Source organism: Vespula pensylvanica, chromosome 10, assembly GCF_014466175.1.
Source record: "Vespula pensylvanica isolate Volc-1 chromosome 10, ASM1446617v1, whole genome shotgun sequence".
Classification (NCBI taxonomy): domain Eukaryota; kingdom Metazoa; phylum Arthropoda; class Insecta; order Hymenoptera; family Vespidae; genus Vespula; species Vespula pensylvanica.
In genome coordinates, this window is record NC_057694.1 from 3675551 (window position 1) to 3698919 (window position 23369).

Sequence of the window (23369 nt, forward strand, 5' to 3'; positions counted from 1 at the left end):
ACGAAGATGGAAGAAAAAATATATAAATATCGTTGTGCATAAGAAAAGTAATGCGAAAAGACACGTACCTTGTACCCAAGATAAGCAAGTAGTAAAGCTTCTGTGAGCGATACCATCGCCAGGATCACCTGTACTATCCAAAGCTCCAAAGGTCTTCTTACCCATAGGATCGCGTCCCAGTTGATGGTTGGATGCTCCTGAAATTCTTCTTCGGTGAGATTCTGGGATGCAAGAAACTCCGTTTTGTTTCCGGGCGTACATCCGTAACTGGGAGAAACAAAACTCGTAGGTATATACGTAAAGTGAAAAGTGGGAAGAGAGAAAGAGAGAGAGAAAGGAAAAAGAGAGAGAAAGAGAGGAGAAAGAGAGAGAGAGAAAGAGAGAATGGAACGATAGGAAGGCGTAAAAGGAAAGGCACTGGAAATCCTTTGGGAATACGCCGGCTTTTACACGGTCGAGCAATAGGATGCTAAAACGTTTCCGCTGCAAAACCTTATCTCGAGCTTATTCTACGCCACGATAGTAGTGCAACAAAGTATCGTAATCGTGCATGAATATTGCGTTAAGGTCGTGAACAGAAATAGCCGATTCGACCGAGGAAAATTTTCTTTAGGTATGCCATTTGGCTAGAACGAGAAATGAGAATTACTTCAGGATTCAGAGCTGAATTGTCATTGGCCGATTAAGATCCTTAATGAAATCCCGAAAGAATGAATCGAGACCTTTTTTTCGGTTAATCCCAATGGTTTCATTTTCTATTCTCTTTCGATACAATTCTGAACGGTTTTAAAATTATCCGTTTATCTCGGAAAAGTTTCTTTCTAAACTTCAATAAATTTTTTCAAAAGAAAAGAGAAAGACTTACCATGCTGCAAAAGTTGGATCGTTGTCGATTATAACTCTGAATATGTAGAGGAAACATGTCAGGAGTTTAAAGAAAAGATTGGCAAGTCGTATCCTTAAACCTGCAATAAAAGAAAGAAACAATGTCATACCATTGAAGATTACTAAAAAAAAAAAAAAATGATTTTTGTACGAGTAGAAGCGAGTGAAGAAATAAGAGAAAACAAAGAATGACAAGAATATCGATTTAAATTAGTATTCAGCTTACGTAAGTGCGAAGATTAGTCCTAGCAAAGTGCGAAAGAACAATCTGGTCGTAATATCTGCTATTAGTTGTTGTCAACAGCATCTTTGAAAGTGTAAATCATTGTGCTAAGATGATCGTTTTAAGTTTTTCACTTTACACACTGAATTTCGTAACAACGATGATCTCGAAATTGAGTTTCAAAAAACTACGAGTTCGAATAATTACTTTCGATAAAAAAACAAAATATAAAATATTTTACGTGTCGAAAAAATAACATTATCGACCTAACGTCAAATAGTACTTACACGTAATTTGAGATTTATCGAATCTAAAACGACAAATGATCTTGTTAATGTAACTGTTTCAATTTTCTTCCTCTAAAGAGGAAAATTTTTAAAACACTTTTTTTTTACATTCGCGTGACGTAATATTTCACTATTGAACAAATCAATTATTATTTTTTTGTAGGTGTACATATCCTGTTGAATTGTAACTTGTCAAAATACTATGCTCACGGAAGCGAGTTCTAGTATTGCGAGAAATCGCGATAATAGAATCTGTCTGTTAGCAAACACGACATACAATACTAGAATTACTAGAAATGCGTTGGACGTCATCGCGGAAAGTGTCATTGCGATCTTTGTTAGATTACAAAAAGCTGTCATAAGGTAACACGGAAAAACAAAGGTTCGAAAATTCAGAGTAATCGTATATAGGTACTTGTTTTTACGCTTAATGTAAAATGTCACGAGAAATAGCAAGCAGGAAAGAGGGAGAGTGAAAGAGACAAAGAGATGGGAAGAGGGAGGGAAAGAGAGAGAAAGAGAAAATCATTCTACATAACATTTTGCGCATATTATGTTAACCGTTTGAATGCCACGTAGCTGTTCATATTTCATTTTTAAAAGTGTAAAAGAGTCGTTGCACAATTGATGATATGCTTGTATCTATGTATTGAAGCGAACACTACCGCGCCTTTGTCATTTTTCGACAAGATTCATTCAGACTATTGGTATTCAAATGGTTAAATCCTATCCATCGATAAACTTGATACACGATATTGAAAAGGTGTTAAGGTGATGTAAAACTATGATGCATTGAAGAAAAATTATAAAAATACGTCGCGTACTCATCAATATTTCAATAACATCTATAATATTTTATTTATTGTCATGAAAAAGTAAATCTATCAAAAACAAACACATGCATATGTATATAGGTATATATATTATTGTATTAAAAAATTGTTAATATTTTAACCTAAATATCCAGTTAATCGACTTTCCTATTTATCTTTATTTTCAATCAAATTTCACGTAATCAACTATTTTACGAGCTTTTGTGTCCATGTGGTTACGACGATGACATGTTGTAGGAAGGCTAATGCGAATACGATGATGCTTTCTATAGTTTACGATGGCAGAACGTTGATAACTGATACGAGATATAGCGAGCGACGGAAAGCAGTCTCATATCTACAGAATTTAGGCTTAAAAGTTCGTGCTCATTGACGTTTATATTACGATTGAGATTTCTGTGATAGCTATATAAAACGTTACGTCCTTTACATTACCAAATAATCGGGCTTAAGATTTATATCACTCGTAATAGATGATCGATGGATCTTTATTATAGCGGAACGATATTTTAATCCTCTTTAGTACTCATCGAGCTAGCATATATAGATACTTAGATGTATATATATATAGCAATATACATGGATAGGTGCAAAAGTAATTTGCTTGAAACCAAATTTCCGCTTTCCTGGGCTTAATGATTAATGGTCGATCCATCTCATACTCGGCTTGAAATACGAGTAAAAGGAGTGGGCCAAATTCATCGTTGGATAAAAAAACCCGTTATTTCAGTGGCGTGAAAATGTATGACAGAAAACGCACGGTATCGTACAAAGCTCTGCCTTCGAGCGATTCGTTCGCTGGCGATTAATGTATCCACATATATGTATACACCTGCGTATGTATGCATGGGTGCGGAAAAAGCGTAGCGATTAGAATCAAATCGTAGAATGGATTAACTCACTCGAACGTTGGTTCTTGATGAAATACAACTGAAGTCGTTCCTTGAAGGTATTCTCGTTAACGTAGTACTCGACGCGAACTCTGAAACAAAAAAAGAGCAGTTTCACGATTATTAGATTAATATTTCTATTTTTTCATATTTTATATGTACATGACAGTAGATATATATATATATACATATATATATATATATATATATATATATATATAATAGGAAACTTAAAAATATAGTTTTATCGATGTCATGTGGTCGATGCCATACAACTTTTGAGAGAAACGTTTCTCCTAAATATAGTATAGCAATAGATATAGTTATGGTAACTTAATATATCGATCGATTTCGATAGTTCTCTATTCGATTTCCTAGTTTCTATAGAATAATTGATCTTGCATTTGGGACACTCATCGGAATAGGTACAATTCACGAACCAATTGCATTCGGTCGATGATACTTTCCTTCTCGTTTTGACACGAGAGTTCTATTCTTAGTCCCGATAATGCAGCAGCGTCACTGAAAGTAGCGTTACGTGACGTCACTTTGCCAACGTCGACAACCGATCGACGTGGGCATAGGCGATCCTTCTCGGTTGCGTTGAACTCGTTCTTTGACCTACATATATAACGTCATCGCTACCCGACCTACGACACGCGTCTTCCGCTGAAATGAAACTTCTAATATAATACACTTCACCTTTTCTTCTTACTCTTGTTTCTCAAGGAAAAACCATTTTTATGAGTAATATTGAACGCTAGTGTATTTCTTAGAATAAATCTAATAAAGAGAGAGAGAAAGAGAGAGAGAAAAACCAATAATCCTTCAAAAAATCCGCTAATTTATCATTAATATTTTTCCATTATGTTTGTATTGGAGATATTGATATTTCTTTTCTGCAATATATAGAATCCTTAATATGAGCAAATAATAAATATGTTGTATATCTCTCCATTTGTTTATTTTATAGATAACACAAATCTTATATATTCTAAAAATAAAATATTGGTCGATTTGTATCTCTCCTATGGTATTTTTATATATTTTTTTTTGCAGATACTATTACTCGAATATTCGTGGAATTTTTTTTAGAGAGAAGTCAAACGTGAAACTTTTCCTATGGTATGACTTTTAAAATTTTTATATGATAGGTCAAAATTGAGCCGTTATCTATTATGCAAGAAGTCATTCTAGTTCTATCATTATCCGAGCGTATATCTACTTACAAAAATTAATCAGATTTTTTCTAAAATATAACACATCAGTGAACGCGAGAAAACTCGCGTATCGTTGAATCTTGTAAACACGTAATAACTAATTGGCCTAGCTTTCTCAATAAACGCGATGGAAAAATCGGGCAAGATGGGAGATGGTATTTGTACGACGCCAATTACTGTGAAAGATCGCGATAAAATGCATGCGTCTCTATGTTGGGCGTGCCTGATTTGTGATTGGACGAAAGCTGGTATAGTACGTAAGTACGTTTACAAGGCATGCATGCAAATACGTGAACACGAACGATAAGTATTTATCATCACGGTATTTCTGTTTTTCCAATTTTTTTTTTGATCTTCTAACTTTTCCGCGCACCAGATTCATACAGAAATAAAAGAAAACTCACGATCGATGATTCGTTATAAAGCTTTCTGCGTACTTTGTTCTTTCAACTTTTTTACAAGCTTAGAAAATGAATGGCTATAGAAACCTATGTCGCTAATCTAGCCATTGGGATCAGATGGAGGAAAGAAGTTGCGGAGCAGGTGGACTCAAACCGGAGAAGATTAATGATCTCTTTATCCGCACATTCACCGATTATGGAGGCGAAGAAAAGCATCAGGCTTCGTTCATTCTTCTTCTTTTTTTGTCTCGTTTAACGTTAAATACTGTAATTCCGAGACCTCCGAGTTCTTCAGTTTCTCCAAGTATCTTTTTTTCTTACGACGTAGAGACACACTTACGTTTATTATATCTCCGGTAAAAAAATTCAATTACGAAACTTCCTAGTTGTTCAGTAAGAGAATGATAACTAAGGAAATCGTAGGAATTTTCAAGGAAAAATAAAATAAATAGTATTGAAAATAAAATAAATGGAAATAGAAATATGTTATCGCCATTCTTTGTGTATAAAATAATAAAGTTAATACGGTTGGATGAAAAGTCTCGGTATTTTACATGGTGGAAGAAATAATATCAGTTAATATCGTTCTCTCTCTCCTTATTTTTTTCTCTTTTTTTTTTATAGGTTTTCTATTTCCTAGGTGTAAAATCATAACGAACGAGGCGTCATAAAAATTTTTTCTCTATAACAAGATTAATGTCTATGCGATTTCATTATAGTCACTACTGAGAAGTCAATTGTCACAATAATAAGTTTCACTTTTACCTTGTTCCTTGCTTGAAGGGCATCTCTTATCGCGATACTCCATTAAAGGTGTTTGAATGATTAACATTTTTAAAGTGAACCATGTATCAATTATTAGCTCATACATTAACAATGAAAATTCACTATACTTGCTATCTAAGATCCAAAAATAAGGCAGTCTTATGCATTTACTTATTCTTAGCATGATACATATATTTATATATAATATATCGTACCGATTAATAGTTGATATTTAACAGATACTTTTCTCTCGTACATCCGCTCAATTTATTTAATGTTACGTGTCTGCGTTTCTACTGATACAAGAAAATCTTGTGCGGATTTTAAGACGGTTCTCTTCATTCTAACTTGAGATATCGTTCGGAGCGATTTATATAAATTGAAAGAAATGTTTTTCATATCTCTTCTTCTTACCTCGATAGCAATTTGTCTTCCCGTCTGTCGTGCTTTCTTTTCTAGTGTTCTTATCTTTCATCTGAAATCGTTCTTCCCATACCATAGTATAGTTTGTAACCGTAAGAAGATCCTTGAAATTTGTAACGAAGTCTTCAAGATGACTTATCGATCGTTTTTTTCGATCGATAAGCATAACATTTCAAATTATTTATAAAGTAATTGATTCTAGAAATGAAATGGAAATATAGAAAATAATTTTGCTATACCTACTAACAATAAGTCAGTTGATATATAATAGTATGAAAAAGTCTATAGCGTAACAAAGATTTTTCTGTATGTTTTGCTATATATTTTTATTCTTTTTTCTTTTCTCTCTCTCTCTCTCTCTCTCTCTCTCTCTCTCTCTCTTTTTCTTTCATATCGTTTCTCTTTGATTGGTACAGAAAATGACAACATAGTATGTCACTGTTCAACGAAAGAGATACTAGCGTTCTCGTAGTACTTTTTTTTATATGAACTTAAAACACTAGCAAGTATAAGCTAATCTATAAATTGAGAAGGAAAGTTTACTCGATTGAAGTCCACTATCCTCAGTTTCGCAGTTGCTTTTTCACTTCATCGATCGTTACACTTTTACCATTTCGTTGGAAGTGTAATGTTCCATCGTTCGTTGTACTAACATGAACATTTCAACGGACCAGCACGGTGATCTCATTAATCCTAGGTATTAAAATGTTTACAGAGGATTAAATACTATTTTTAATGTTATTATATTTATTAATTTATTCGAAATTATAAACGACACATTTTCAGGTTTTATAAAAGCACGCTGTGAATATTTCCATAGAATCGATAAAAGGCATTTCGATTAAGTAATTTTCAATGTTCAAATATTTATATTCAAATAAATACGATATTGTTTTCTTGAAAATTTTCAAGCGATCAGTGCGAAATTGTATGCAATATTTTCAATCATGATAAAAAAAACTACGTATAATATTTTGTTAGACTTGTTTCATTCATTTTATTGTTATAGATAAAAAAGAAACTCTTGATGGTCATATCTATAAAACTTTATACAGACTAAGACTTGAATCCGTGACCTTTCGCTTGTTCGACGATTGTTCTTTCAACTGAATTATCTAACTCTCCAGCCAAATGTTCCCATGAATGCTTAATAGTTATAAAAGTGTTTCGATCTTGCACTTTATATTTCATACACCTTTCAATAACTTCTATTAGGTTGCATAGGTAAAAAGGTTCACTCAGTTCGCCTACTATCTAGTAGATCGCCATAGATCCAACACGTTTCAATGAGTTCTATCAACATGCAATATCTGTAGCTGTAATTTATATGCACTTCGTTTGATACAACGGAACAAAAAAATGACTTAGCATGCTCCCACACGTGTACGAACACGCAGACGAATTCTCTTCAGAATTGTAATGCAAGACACGCGATGATAATAATTAAGTATCCGAGAAACCACGAAGGAACGAGAAAAGTTTATCGCGAATAATTTTAAGTATAATTTCCCATCGAATCGTTGGATTAGCGTGACGGTGAAAATGTCGAAGCGTATCATTTATGAGTATGGAAAATCGGAAGTTGCCTCTATTAAAGTCTACGACGCTGCTTTTTAATTGAGTCGCTTTGATACTTTGGAAAGTTTCGTTAATTACGAACGTACGTGGGCTCTATATTGAACGCTGTACATTGGTGAATTATATGAAGGGTCTTGTTCAATGACGGGCCATCTTGACTGCAGCTTGTTAAACAGTCGATCGTTTATATTTACCTGCAGCAACATCGATCGGTCAGGTATGACCCAGTATGCGACAACTCAGCACTAACTGCGTGCTGTTTCGTTCGACGATGCCACGAAGGCCCCTATCTACGTTGATATTCACGCACGAAGTTTGCTTCTACCAAAGCTCTTACACGCGAAATACGCCCTCAAATTTCCGTGCTTTTCTTTCTCTTCGATAACAAAAGTACCTTAAGTAGGCGATGGTTGAAAACAGGTTGAAAAAAATGATTGGGAAGGTAGGAAGATCACGTTGAAAAATGCTTTACTCAGCTTTATAACAGGAAATCAAACATTACAAATCCACAAATCCGTCGCGTATTCACTTTCAACACTCATCAGCAGATTCCAAATCGAGGTCTTATTATTATACTACATTCAGAAACTAAGCGCTTTTTTCCAAATGATTATAAAAATTCAAATTTCATTTTTTATTTTCATTCTATAATATATGCACATATATATGTATATATGTGTGTGTATGTGTGTGTGTTATTATTACTTTATACGTAGGTGTATGATCTTATCTGTCCGATCTCTTTCGTAAAAAAGATTAAAAATGTGTTTATGTATTTTAATGACTGTATATGTAAAATCTATGATTTTGCAGGTGTTAAAAGCTTCCCATAAAATAAGAGCCGGCTATAAAGGTGTGATAATTTGTTAAATATTTTTTTAACGCTTCCGTTAATGCAGCTTGATTATGTATACGTTGCTCGAGTAACATTTTCAACGCTAAAAATACTTCACATATGTATTTAGTTTAGTTTCGATCGCGTAGTACAGACGGATTGGCGAAAGAGGAAAGGGATTCGTCTGCGATCGGTCAACAAAATGTTACGAGTCACGTGCCACAGTTCTCGACGAGTGATTGAAAACGATTTAACGAGGACGCGTCTGTCTACCGATCGGCTTGAGCGAGTATTTGTGAAGTGTCTACAACAGAGAGAAATTGGTTACGAATAACGAGCAACATATAAAGGTAATTTCGTTTTATTGGACACAAAACATGCTTCTTCGATAATCGATTGCTGTTTGTCATTTAAATGAAACTACGTACGATCGTGCTTTATCCTTTTTCGAATGGTAGCGGCGTCACTTTGTAAACAAAAAACTTTGCATTCTCGGCTCGTTTATAAATAATATTAGTAGATTTACACAAATTGTGTTTCTAATAAATATTAAACATTCTAACTCGATTATTTCGCACTAGCTCGCTCGTAACACAATTTGCCAAATGACAAATATATAAATTAATTCGAACAAATATAAATAAAATGTTAAACTGTTAATTGTTAATTAATTATACTCTTTAAGACTACACCCGTGTAAACGATATGAGAATTGAAAGATTTTCGATCTGATATTTCATACGATGACAAGCTGCTCGTTGTTCACAACATTAGTCGAACAGTATCTATATGCGAGAAACCTCGAATAATTCATGATCGAAGATGGAGAAGAACGTCGGTCTGGGGAAAGTAGACGGTAGATACGATTAATGTTTAAAAATCGATAGAAGTCGTGTGAGACCAAAACAAATAATTGCTCCGCAAATAGTTTTGTTCATTTATAATAACGAAAGGACAGACTAGACTATTAGATTACTTCTCCTCTTTCCCCTTTTCTAATTTGGTATTATTCCTTGTGTTTAAATGTATCTTCGTCGTCGTGAATAGAATTACGACGTACAAAAATAAAATTATTCAACCTTGCACCGCAATAAGTTTTACGATATCATAGTTGAAGCTACTTTCGATGTATAGACTTTAGCCATAATAACTAGTTCAAACAAGAGAAAAGTGATGATAAATATGTAATAGAAAAAGAAAGGCATTCATTTAGAAGTACGAATTGGCTATTCTATCTTTACCAACGATGACGAAACATCGAATGTTCCATTCAATTCCGACGTACTTCGACTATGATTTATCATTTGGAAATATAAATCAAAATACGATTTTCATCTTCGTTAATCTTATATTGTATATGAAATAATATTATTCCCTTTCATTTTCGTAATTATATTCGACTTTATTTCTTCTCAGAAATATTGCGTAGGAAGATAAATTTGTTTCGAGAAGAAGTACACAGAATATTAACCAACCAAAGTGAATCCGAATTATTAGATATTTTCAGAATTAAATAACAATGAATCAGACTTCTTTCGGGTATGTTTAAATTGTTGTTTAAAATGTTGTTGTTTAAAAATCTGTAACAGTTTTTTCTATTCCTTTAGCATAAAGCAACGGAGGATCGATAAAAAAGAAAGTAGTAGTAATAACAGATGTTATCGTTAGTGAATAGTCGTAGGCTAGCTAAAATCGAGATAAGCGTAATTAGAATGTATCATAGGTGGTACAATGTTGGCGTAATGTCTTTGAATTCTATTTTATAATAAAGTAAATTACAGAAATAATGCGTCACATTGTACTCTTATCTTTTGATCTGCAATAATTGTGGAGAAAGGAAAAAATAAAAGAGAGAGAGGGAGAGAAAGAGAGAAAGAGAGAGAGGGAGGAAGTTAGAGAAGGAAGGAAAGAAAATAGAGAGAGAAGGAGATAGATAAAGAGAGAAAGAGGGCACATCGAAAGCTCCCACACGAACGTGCGTGCTTGAAATTGCGTGCTGTTAGCTAGTATGCCCTTCGCACGCTGCTCGGCTCTGCATAAATAAATTAAAGGGCTAAAAGCGAGTAGAGCTAGTGGCAAAGCCATGAACGTCGCACTGATCCTCTCTCTTTCTCTTTCCAGCGTTAACCATGGTAATAACGAGTGACACAGTTATTAAGATAATAAATTCTGCAGTGAAAAAAAAATCCGGGAGTGCCCCCTTAAAATAATTAGGCATCCTAAACGTGTTGCCCTTGAAGCGCGGCTATCTTTAAGGGTAGATTGCTGGGCTATGTTGTCATAATTAATGTAAGGGTTGAAGGGACGCGGAAAGGTATCTATGTAGAAGAGATTTCGGAGAATATACTGCGACCACAACAGGTTCGGCTTTAAGATTTATCTCGAGTAAACGCGTAATAAATATGAGCGAAATAAATTTCGAGCTAAGAGATTGGTTAATCCGAATTTCAAGAGGGTTCTTCGCCACTATACGAACCGAAACATTTTCGAAGGGTAGTAATTTAAATTGCTGCCTTCGAGGGTTCGCTCCGTTTAATTCACGATGTCTTAAGCAGTTCGCTTTTATGTTTCAGTAATCACGTCCCTGTACCTCCTCGATGTTATTTCCAAAAACGAATATATTATATCTTAACGTTAGATGGCAAACAAAATGATACAAGGTGGTCCCCAGTTTCGAAGTAGACACGTCTATGGTAATAGGAAATAAACTATGTTTTTTTCTTCTCGATAGTTCCACGTTAACCACCGAAAGAATAATACTTAAGAATGTAAGTTGTAAGATTTTGCTTACACATACCTCTTAGATATTGTATTCTCTTGCAAAGGAGAGCTTTTCAATCACGTCATACGTGATATGACGTACGTGATATGTCATAAAAAGAAATTTAATCCGACAAGAGAGGTCACAGAATATTGTGTGCGAGACGTTACTCGCGATTAAAAAAAAAAAGAAAAAAGAAACAAACAAACAGTTTATAAGTTTATATTCCCTAAGAACGATAAAAACATTTTAAAACACACTATACCTGAAGATGTTTTGCGCGCGTGGTTCGTCCGAAGCAGGAACACTTTTACCATTCTATCCAACGATCGTCGTAAAAAGAAAGGGAAAAAAATAAAAGATAAAACACGAGTGTCTTTCTTTCGTCTATCAGAAAGGAATTACCTCGGTGGTGATAAGGCTAAAGAGATACGGCATGTCTTCTCTAAAATACGAGTAATTTCAAGCCGAGCCATATGCGGCCGACAGCTTTCGGACGTTTCCCAATCTGATACTCGCTCGCCTGCCGCACGCCAGGCATCAAAGTCTCTAAGCGCAATTGTTATATCTTCAAATAACTTTATTACAAGTTATTTAATCCGATCTTAAGTTTCCAATCGATATAACAAATAACATTCAACTTTGCGTTATCAGAAATTCGAAAAGCAACGAGCACCGCTTGCTTCCGTTTCATCTCGTCTGCTTTATTTTTCATTTATTTCATTTAATTCATGAGACGATACTCTCACCGATGACACTTTCGGGAAAATTTTCAATTAAAATCGAGGTATTCGTGTTCCAAGCGAAACGTGATATCCAGTGAATCTTCCACGGTTGAACTTTCGAGCTACGGACAGTTTGAAACCTCCCGGGTATATCGTGTCAAGCGGCGAACTATTTCCTATTGTACCAGATCGTATTATCTCGAATTCTCTATATGCGCTTCATGGTATCTATTAATACGATTTGACGCTAGAGGATATTGATATAGAGTCGAGAATCATCCTGCCGGTGAAACGATCGATTTATAACATATTTTCCAAAATTCTTTATTGTAATCGCTATGTATCATTTTCGTTTTTCTTCTGTATCTATATCTTTCTCTGTTTTTTTTTCTCTTTAATCATATATAGATATATAGGCAGGTATAGAGAAAAAAAATTATATTTTACGATTACGCCATAACATCATTTTTTTATTGAAATATTTCATTGGCACTTATTCTTCCCTGGATTCAAATCGCGATAATAATATCGCTTGGGAGAATTCGCTATCCGCACCTTTTTCTGTAAGTTTTAAGTGGACCACGGAATTTTCGGTTTACGAGCTGTCCCTTGTGCTCATAAAACATTCGTACGGAAGGTGACATTTAAAGCTCGTAACCTCGAAAAAGAAACATTCTTTTAGATAGAATGATATAAAATCGCGAATACACACACACGCATATATAATAAATAGTATTTGAGTAGGAAAGAATTTGGCTACGCACTGGAGATGTTGTTGAACTTGTAAATTTGAAGTATTTTTAATTCATAAAAATGAAATTGTATTGTCAAATTGCAGTGTTTGTACGTGAGACACAGTTTGATTGTTTTAATTCATAGCGTCACGAACACGTTTAAAATCGCAGAAAATAATCTAAATAAGAAGATGCTAAGTTACAACACCATAGAATTTGAGAATATAGATTTTATCAATCTAAGGTTGTCATAAAAGATTACAATGGGAACTATCGAGAAACGGATAATATACATACATATAAATATATAAATATATATATATATATATATATATTTTATCTTCTACTTTTTACACTTCAAAACTTTCAATGGATGATAAGCATATCGACTTTTCGAGTGAAAAGCTCAAATGTATGTAACTTCTTTTCGATCAAAAGTACAGTTCGAAAGTTAAAAGGTTGGAGTACGTTTTGTTATGATTTTTATAAAAAAAAAAAGAAAAAAATAAAAAAGAAAAAGAAATAAAAAGAAAAAGTAAAAGAGAATAGAAAACATCATCCAACCAGTCGACATCTTCATCTAACGTAACATGCAAATACTGAGACCAAAGAAAAGTCGCAAATGAATCTAAAATTAGAAGTCTCATCCACCTTCTGTAACGACTCTCACCTTGCCGCGTCAAGTGTTCTCATTCGAACAATATACAACGTGTAAAAGTGTCATTACAGCAAGTCTGCAATTGCATAGATTGTTTTTTCCCTTTTTTAATTTTTTTAGGGCAAAGACACTTGACTCTCTTTCGTAAGAACTTCATCGAAACGAAGGGTAACTCGCGATCGCGAATCACAAAAGATTCCTTAGAGGGAATATATCCTTACTGGAGTCAAACTCGTATCTTTTATAAAACAAGTTCTATTGAAGCCATCCATTGAATGGTCCATGAATCTATTGAAGCTATCCATTGTGAATGGAAACTTGCGTACGTCGATTCGTAAAGTCAAACTGACAGATCGACTTTTTTCAAGCTCGACTTTCTTCCTATAGCTAGGATTCTTAAACGACGTGGAGAAGAGTATTCTATCGAGAAAGAGAGAGAGAGAGAGAGAGAAAAGCGTGTTAGATTTCATTCTTTATTTATTAGCGGAATTTAGATGTTTCACGCGTCATTCACACGTCACGAAATACGAGGGAAGAAAGTTGCTCCATCTTGTAGAGTGAGTAGACACATTGAAAGATCGTAGAATCGTTCGAGAAACTTTCGAACTTTCTCTTCTCATCCGAATAAAACACGATATCTCTTTATTCGTTTATCCATGACGATTGATTTTTTTTTTATTTTGACATAAAATAAGTACGTAACGTTAAGCTTTTTTGATATTATTTCGACAATTATTCTACGATATTTCACGACGAAGGAAAAACTTTGAACCCACTCAATGGTTGTTTCGACGTAACAAACGTAAAACAATGATATCCTTGAAACATCGTTAATGGAAAAACTATATCGTTGAGATGATTCTCCTCTATTGAATTTTCGAAAATGTTATTTTTATTTGGCAGATAGAAGAGAGAAGAGACGTATTCGTTCGAAGAGTAGTGAAAATGACTATCGAAACATCAACCTTAGTTTGGAGATTCCTCCGAGTGCAATAGTCGAAGTACTTTTTGGTTGGACACCCTCCAGCTTTCTCTCTCTTTCTCTCTCTCCCTCTCTCTTTCTCTCTCTCTCTCTCTCTCCCCCTGTCTTTTTCGCACTCGCACTGTATGATCGACCAAAACTTATTTCCCACGAGTGTCATGATTCGATTCGATACGAAAAAGTAGGAGACGAAAGGAAGAGAGAAAAGTCGCGGTTTCACTTCTTATCTTCTACTACGTTTCCTTTTTCCCTTCTATCTGCTATATCTATTACTACTACTATTACTATTACTACTACCACTGTCTTTTTCTCTTTCTCTTTCTTTTTCTCCTTTCCTGTATCTAGTTCTTTTTTCTTCTTCTTTTTTTAGCTCAAAGCATCATCTCAGAAAAATCCTATAACCCTCCCGAGATCGGTTTCGGAGAGAAAGGTAAGTGCACCGTTGAAAGAGTACGGAGCGGAAAAGTTTTTGATTACCGCTCTTCTTCTTGTACGCGTCCTTTACAACGACGCTTTTGTAGGATTACATCGTAGATGAAAAAAAGAGTGGCCTCCTTGAAAAGTCGCTTCCAACTTCGTAGATCATCGGAAAAACACAAAAGATCGGTTCGGTCAAGTATTTGTCATTCGTATAGTTAAATTTATAAAGAAATATTATTTCCATGAATTTTTCTTACAAATATACATAAATAAGCCGAACTCAGAGATGACATTTGAAAAGATCGATATACATTAAACTTCTGAATTTACCAGGACAGTTATTTATGGTTTTATGTGAAAAGGTCATTTTTCATATAGAAACGGAATATATATAAAAATGGTAAAGAGATACAAAATCCCCAAGTAATATTTCTTCTTTTTAACACTTTTCAATTTTATCATACAATGTGATATCATGCTTTCCGAATTATCTTTTATAGTTTCCGTACACTACATTAAGTTTAAAATGATCATATATGCATTCTATTCGCTCATATTATTTAATTCTCATACTTCTAATTATTTTAGTATTTTAATTAACTATTAAAGATATACGTATACCTTGCGATATTATCCGTATAATATTTTTCTATAAAACAATCTTATCAATAAATTCTTCACTTTTATACTTGTTATAAAAAAAGAAAGAATCATGCGGGTTTGAAAGATTAAAGCTAACTCGAAATATAATATATGGCAAGATATGTTGATAAATAACGAGTAAAACTCTAAGTGGTAACGAGGCTTTTATTCGCTCAAGCATAAAGCTGACAAGCCGAGAAAATAATCGTGCGAGTAGAAAGAACATTTTTAATCGAGTACTTTTTTATCGAATACTTTGCCCCAAAAGTATCGTAACCTTTTTCTTCAAGAGAACGACTTTGTCCCACAATGGCCCACGCGCAAACCCAGAAACGTTTTCTTTTTGCTGACAATCTTGTCTTCGTACTATCTCTATCTCATTCCTTCCCCGACATACGTTAATCGCACAACAGTTGACCCTAGTTCTTACGACAAACCCTTCGCTCGCTGAAAGAGAATCTCGTTTTTTATAGTTTTATTTTATTCTTCAGATTTCAAGCATACGTCGTTGTCTCTCGCGAAACGATATGAATTTTCGAGGAGATCTTTCCATCGAGATATGCAAAATTTTTATCTCGGAAATATCCCTTACGACGAAGAGAAAATATTCTAGGAGAGCTTTTTTTCCATGAGAGAAAGCTGAGAGAATTCGAACGATCTCGGAGCTTAAAGTAAACAATTTATCGCGATAAAAATATTGCGAATGAAAGGATTAAAAATGGATTAACCTCCATTTTTTTCAAGGATGAAAGATCGTTGTAGGATCACTCGAACTTTTAATGATTAAATTAAAAGTGTGTTGTGAATATTTTTAATCTCCTTTGCTAATCGCATAATCTTTTTAAAGGGAAGATTAAATTTATTCTCAAATAAGATTTCGCACCTTTAATAATAAATGAGCGAATAGAATAATAGATTTCATCGCATATGAAAAAGTTTTATACGATAAAATTCGTTCGTTCGTAACCATAAATAAATTTCATCTATTTACGGATTACATATTACTAGATTTACCTATCTATCTACAACCTGGCAACAGGTGAAAATCTCTTGTCGACGGATTCGAAGACTTTATATCTTGTTTCTTTTCTCTTATCAGATAAGACTTCCAATGTTCCGTGGGATTTTCTCTATCAGCTAGTTATTCTTAACAAATCTCTCGATAATCCCAACATCTCGTTCCTTCTTCTCTTTTTCTCTTGTTAAGATTCCACGGAAGTTTCCTTCTAACTAGTTTAAGCGAGGTAACAATTAAGCGAAGCCTCGTTACAGACTCTCCGCTCTTCAATCGTAACCCTTCGATCCTACTCGAACTAGGCTGGAAGGGCATTCCTACAATTAGGTTGATCGATAACAGCCTGTCTCGAGCAACGATCACGACCATGGGGATCAATCAATTTGGAAGTTTTTGATCTTAAGCTCTAAGTGTCTATATTTCCATCACTCGCCAATAAAATTCGCATCAAAAAGCTTCAGAACTAATTCTCACGATGCGAAGCAGGTGTCCGAGATAAATGCGATTATCGGCAGCCCACGATAATTCCGAAAGCTCGTTATCTAGGAACTAACGAGTAAATGCTAAACTTGTTTCTGGTATGGTCAGTATCTCGATTGGATTTTATTAGAACCTCGATTGCCTCGGTCATCTCCATCGTAATATTATAGCCGACAATTTGCATATACATTATATGATTCTATTTTCGCATTTCAAATAAGGTGCCAATTATTTCATATATAAGATTCATTGACGATATTTTCTAGCACGAATTTGATCGTTTTTCAGAATTCATGACACCTTTATTTTTATTTTAATTTTAATGAAATGCGATAAATGTCGCACCGTTTGCAAATATTTCTTTGGTTTCTTTATATTCGGACGAGTATTGGTACGTTCTGAATGCCGACGTTAAATTTTTAAAAAATAATTCATAATCGTTCGACATTATTTTCTAATGTAAAAATAATATATAAGTGACTATATTCATTAGAATGTTTAATTATAACTCGTTTTATTAAAAAAAAAAGAAACAATATACTATCATTATTAAACTTTCAGAATTCATAAGCTGATTAAACTTTAATGAATTTTTAAAACCATTTATATATATTCAATTGCATGAAGAATGTCTATATTGTATTTATTTATTGATTTTACATTCTGAAAATTTGTGATATGTGCATATGACAGAGTGCTACAATTTATAATTAAATTCTCGATGTTTCTCAATTCTTGTATGAATCATTTAGTTAAAAATTTTTCCCAATTATGATCACTTTTTCCTATCAATATCAGATCGTTTGTTCAGATAGAAATGGATATTTACTATTAAGTGGATTTCTTTCGGCACATTTGTGTGATTCGTAAAGAGATCGCCTTAATAAATCAGTGGTCGAATGCGGTAAATGAGGCGCGGTGCGACGAAATACAAAGCACATTAACAGTTGTCCAATGCTCTCTAATTAAATGCTTGCAAACACTTGATGGAAACGATCGTCAGACGACGGTCTTGCGATCTATTTACAGAGCGTCGCTATGATACGACAGTCGCAAAGCCGGAACGGACTGACAGCGGACCATGTTTCATTAACAGAACGAGAACAGAGAATGCAATGGTAGCTTGGCTTCCGTCGAACGACGGTGGTTACTGGTATTTGTGGGAACAAGGCATTTCAATTAGAGTCAATCCTCTGGTGCTAATATAAGTGCTTTCTGTTTCTGGTACATCCATCAAAATTAGATTATTTATTGGTACGAGACTCTCGATTTATATTGGCTCTTAAAAATAGAATTCTGAATTTAGAAGCAGTATATGGTTAATTAAGTTAAATAAAAAACAATTTACTCAAGATAAATCGGGAAATTGACTTTAATGAAATTTTCCAGTTCCATACGACGAAGAGAAGTAGTTGAGTTGCAATCAAAGTTGCAACGAAAAGAAGTAGTAACTTGCAATACAAAAACTGAAATCACTTTGTTAAGATTAATCTTTCAATCCATGTTGACTAAGTATTTTTCATTGAGTTTAATGAGCATTATAAACTTTATTCATTAAAACCTTATATATATAACAACTATAAAATGTTAGAAATGAAATATTTATACAACTTCTATTAATTATCGTGATTATCAATATTCATATTTGCTACCACTTTTTAACGTCTATACTTTTATGTAACGTAAATAAATTTATCAATACATTGTCATTGTTATCAGCTTTTTGCTTCCTATATGTAGTTATCGAGAAATGAACATTTTCCGGAGATGCCAATCTCCGAACAACGTGAAGTATGAGAGTAACAAATAGAGGAAGGAAGAGACAAACAATAAGTTTACTAATAACTAACCGGTTATTACTGTAATGCAAACTAATCAAAGTTTCATGTAAAGAATCCATTCAGCTTCTTGGGATGTGCCAATATCAACCTTTTAATTTCCCTTAATTTTCCCTTCGATTAAATCCTCGTTAAATGTTCGATTAAATCCTCGTTAAATGTAATGACGGTAATAATGAATTTATACAATCCGAACACGAAAACTTACTTTTTTCTTTTTACAAAATAAACGAACTGCTACTGCTTTATCTTTGCAAAAATATCAAAATATTAACCAATAATATATATATACATATGTATATATTCCAATGAATAAATTTAACATATTTGAGAAACTGATTGAAAACATTCAAAGGTTGCTCATTAGTACACTTTCACTTCGACGTTATTAAAATTTTATTATGTAGCACGTTTATGATAAGAATCGTTATTTTGGACGATATACATAGCTACGTACATTTGTGCGAACGAGTTAACTTTTTGTTGGTCTATCTACATGGCGTGCGTGCTCGTGCAGTTCCCGATTTCAGAGAAATAAGGAAGAAAAGAGTGAGAGAGGAAAACAGAAAATGAGAAAAAGTAAGATAGATAAGAGTAAGATAGTACGTCCTAATATTATTTATTTTTTTATCGGCAATATACGAGCACGTTATTGTCCTATGCGTGACGTCCTATGTTAAGAATGATCGCGATAGCCTTGTCATGTCCTCCTATCGATCGCTCATAAAAAATATCTTAGTAGCGGAGCATCAACGCCAAATCGTATCTATTTTATCTGACAATTAATTTTTTTGGCTTTTTTAAAACGAAGTCAAACTACACTTTTACTTGCTAATTCGTCATCCGATCGATTCATTTTTGATCATTTAACTTGCATCATGAATACAAAAGTTGAATCAAAAATTAATACTTTTCGTTACTTTATGCAAGCTCCGAAGAAGAAGAAGCTCGAGAGACATGCGATTACGTGATCTTTATCCCTTACATATACCATGAAATTATTGGAAACTCTTGTATTCTTTCAACCATCCCCTCCCTATTTTTCTGTTTTTTTTTCTTTCCTTTTACTTTCTTTTCCGTAGAAAAAAATCGATCGTGTCTCTCGTTGCCACTAAAATTGCTTTAATATTATACGACACGTAACATATAACGTGGTCTCTGCATATTAATATTTATATCGCAATTGTTACGGTTCTGTCGACTTTTAAATAGTTTATGAAGTGTACGCCCTCGCGCTCCGGGATCGTTGCTCTTTGTATCGTTTCGTTCTTAAACATAGCGGAAAGCTTGTACAATGCCTATTCGTGCCGAGGTTACTAGTTCTCCGTATTGCACCATTATACTCGATTCTTCTAACACGATTAGTGTAACTTATTCTTTAACCATTATTCCTTGTATGATATCTACAGGATAGAACATTTAATTAGAAACACTTGAACGTTTTTGTTAATTTGCTTATGAATGCATGATAATTCAATATTTCCAAATAAAAACTTATGGGTTCGAAATTCTAAGTATATCGATAGGGAAATCTGATCCATTAAATTTCTTTCTCTCTTTCTCTCTCTCTCTCTTTCTTACGGAAAATTTCGTTTATTACTAAACAACACAATGTTCCTATTTAAATAGACAGTTCTGTATAAATCGAACTTCATTAAGAAACGATGTAAATAATCGTAAATTGGAAACGTTTGGAAAGAAAATAAAGACAAAATTTCAACGAATTCTTTATTTATTCAAGTCATTTTACCTTCCAACATGTACCTTAGAAAATAGTGAAAATAGTGCGAACCGAGTTATTATCTTTTGAGTTGTTCTTTCATCATCTGTAATTGGAATTATTCCGCGGTATCGTTTACTTTGTGTTTGTTCGAGTGGAAAGGTATACTCATTGTATACTTAAACGACATTTTTCATAGAGAAACGCTCATGGCTTAGTTAAATCTACCAAGTCGAAATCAGGTCTGGATATCTAATATTTGCTAACCACTTGTCTTGGCGTTGTTAGTTGAGACTGTTATCCGTGGAACTTTTTGCACTGAAATTTTAGTTGAAACGGTTCCTACCGTGAATCTTAATTTATGAAACATCGAATGCAGGAAATCATTTAGAGAAATAGAACAAGAGAAACAGAGAAATAGAGAAAGAGAGAGAAATTCTGATAATGGAAAAATAAAAAGAATATTAGTTTTGTGACCTATCGAAAAATGCAAATCTAAATTTGTATCGAATTGTTGGCTGTCTAATCAACAAATGCGATAAACCAATTCAAACGAAAATCGGATCACAATTAGTAATTGAATTTATGTCCGATAAATCGTAATCTCTAACAATAACGGCATTCGAATTATCCACGAATTTGTCACTATTAGGAGACGCGAATAATTTGAATTCACGATTATATTCGATCTTTTGTCAGATTATTTTTGTTAGAGGAACAATTCTATCTAAATTAAGGTTCGTTTACTAATTAGAGAGATTCAATGAGGTCGATTCAATTTAAAACAAATGAAAAAAATATTTATACCCTTTCAAAAAACATGAGTCGGAATAAGAAAATCTATTTTAAAATGTTTTAATTATGTTAGGAAACAAAATTAGTCCGAAATTAATAGGAAAAAAATGTCTAATTTAACTTGAATACTTACACGAGGAAAATCCGTAAAACTTCGTATGCTATAATACGGGTAATTAATAGTACGCTCGAGAACTATCATCCATAGGTTCGCTTCTATTATTCGCTTCTATTTATCATCATTCATGGGATCTTAAATCCGTATTGTCTGTTTCCAAGAAATTATAGACAATTCGGATATAAGCTAACGTATAAAATTGAGATTCAAACGCAATTAAAATACCTTGGTATTCTGTCGTAACTGTCCCAGCTAGTCAGACAATTGTAGCTGCTGTATCTGCTCGACGTAGTCATCGTTAACATTTTCCTTCAGGATGGCACGTCGAACTCGATCCCACGATCACGATGTGCCGAAGAGAAAGAAAGAGAGAAAGAGAGACAACGAGGACGCTGTTTGATATTGTACACCGTTTTTTACCGCACTATATTAGCCGGAATATTCTAAGAGAATTTTTGGTCCGCTTTTCAACTCACGATGCTCAATCGGCCGACATTGACTATTCGATGTCACTGAGCTTCGATGAAGCATCGAAGTGAACGAGCGAGATTTCGCGAACACGTTAAAAACCCGTAATATGTATAGATATATGTATATATATGTGTGTGTATATATATATATATATATATATATATATATATATTTGTATTGATATATTGTATGCATGTATATATATATACACATATATATAGATATATACATACATATAAAATATATGTATAATATATATATATATTTATATATATATACACATACGTATGTATGTGTCTATTTATGTTTACATATATGTTTATATATGTACATGCATATAAGCAATTCTCTTTTTTCCCGAAATTTCACAGAACACTCATATAAAATACACTAAGCCACTAATACTTGGACCACCAGGCTACTTCGCTTCTTTTTGGACCACTTACACTGTTTTCCCTTGTTAATTAACGATAAAATTAACTATTAAATTCTATCATAGACTTAATTAACATCTCATTTCTCTTTGCTCGTCGCGCATATCCAACGATTCATAAGCACGGATTTTTTCTTCCATATGCGCTTGTTTCTTACGTATATGTAATATTAAAAATATTCTACGTTTTTGGACCCGCCAACCAGCATGCTGGATAATATCCTAAGTAGGAGGAAGGAGCTATTACCACTTTCCTTTGTTCTTCCCTCTTTCGTATCGTTTCTCACGTTGTTTTAAGCTCTTTAAATTCTTATTCCAAGCGTGCCTTCCTCCGTAAGATATTTACTTTCTTAACCGAATACACATAACACGTAGTGATTTGCTGCTATGAGAAGTCATAACTCTCTTATCCTCTTACTCTTTTTCATCTCTTTTCCTTATTTATTTTTTTCTTTGATCGTAAAACGTTAATTGAGATCATGATATGAGAAACATTAGCACATTAGAAGATTCAATTCAATCATTCTCTTTCGAATTTTTTCAAATTTGCAATCACTTTGGTACATTAACACATTCATTCTCAATGAAATTTTTTTATAATGGTTTCTTCTTTCCGCTTGCGATCCACATATGTATTTCGAAAAAAGCCAAGATTTCGCGACATTTTTTCCCCTTTATCTTATCACTTGTTTTCGAAGAACGAAGACTCGAGAGGATATCTTTGGTCCCGTCGCGAATTACTTCGATCACGATCCAGATTTTTTTCCCGTTCGATCTACTTGTTCAAATTTTGACTCTTGGTCTTCCGTCACTTTACGCGCATTTTTTTCGAGAAGTTTACGAAATGAAAAAGATAGTCGTTTTCGGGAAACAAAAAACAACAAAAAATTCACATTTCGTAGATATTTCCCTTACGTAGAACATAAACTCGTAGCGCGGTGACCTTTTCCGTTTCTTCTTTCCCTTCCTCTTTGTAAACTGTCTTCGTTAGCTTTCTTCCTTTCGTTGTCTTCGTTTTCGTCACGGACGTCGATTAAAATCACGGTATTTCGCATGTAGGCAACGACACTTCCTCTTCAGATAGCGAATCATTCTTCGTGAATTCGAAGAGATAGAAAAGGCCGCGTACTCGCGCGATTTCATTAGCCCGCCGTTCTGGCATCGAGAGGCGCCGCGAGAGGACCTCCTCTCCGTAAGCTCCCAAGTATAAGGCGCTTCGCGTGGCCTGGCTCAGCGC

General features: G+C 33.9%; 1 protein-coding gene across 14 annotated transcripts in view; it reads right to left on the reverse strand.

Moving 5' to 3' along the window:
* Window positions 1-23369, reverse strand: part of LOC122632637 (potassium channel subfamily T member 2) — a 104131-nt gene that overhangs the window by 34751 nt on the left and 46011 nt on the right. For 12 of the 14 annotated variants that reach the window (XR_006327907.1, XM_043819691.1, XM_043819683.1 and 9 more), the window contains 3 exons: window positions 3131-3210; window positions 866-965; window positions 69-267 (listed from right to left, as the gene is read on the reverse strand). Coding sequence is in view for 13 of the 14 variants with exons in the window: in XM_043819691.1 (XP_043675626.1) it covers window positions 69-267; window positions 866-965; window positions 3131-3210 (379 nt within the window). In the remaining variant the exon portion in view is untranslated. Of the gene's footprint in view, window positions 1-68; window positions 268-865; window positions 966-3130; window positions 3211-21453; window positions 21766-23369 lie in introns of those variants that run through there. The other 2 variants (XM_043819692.1, XM_043819695.1) reach the window with 2 other exon arrangements.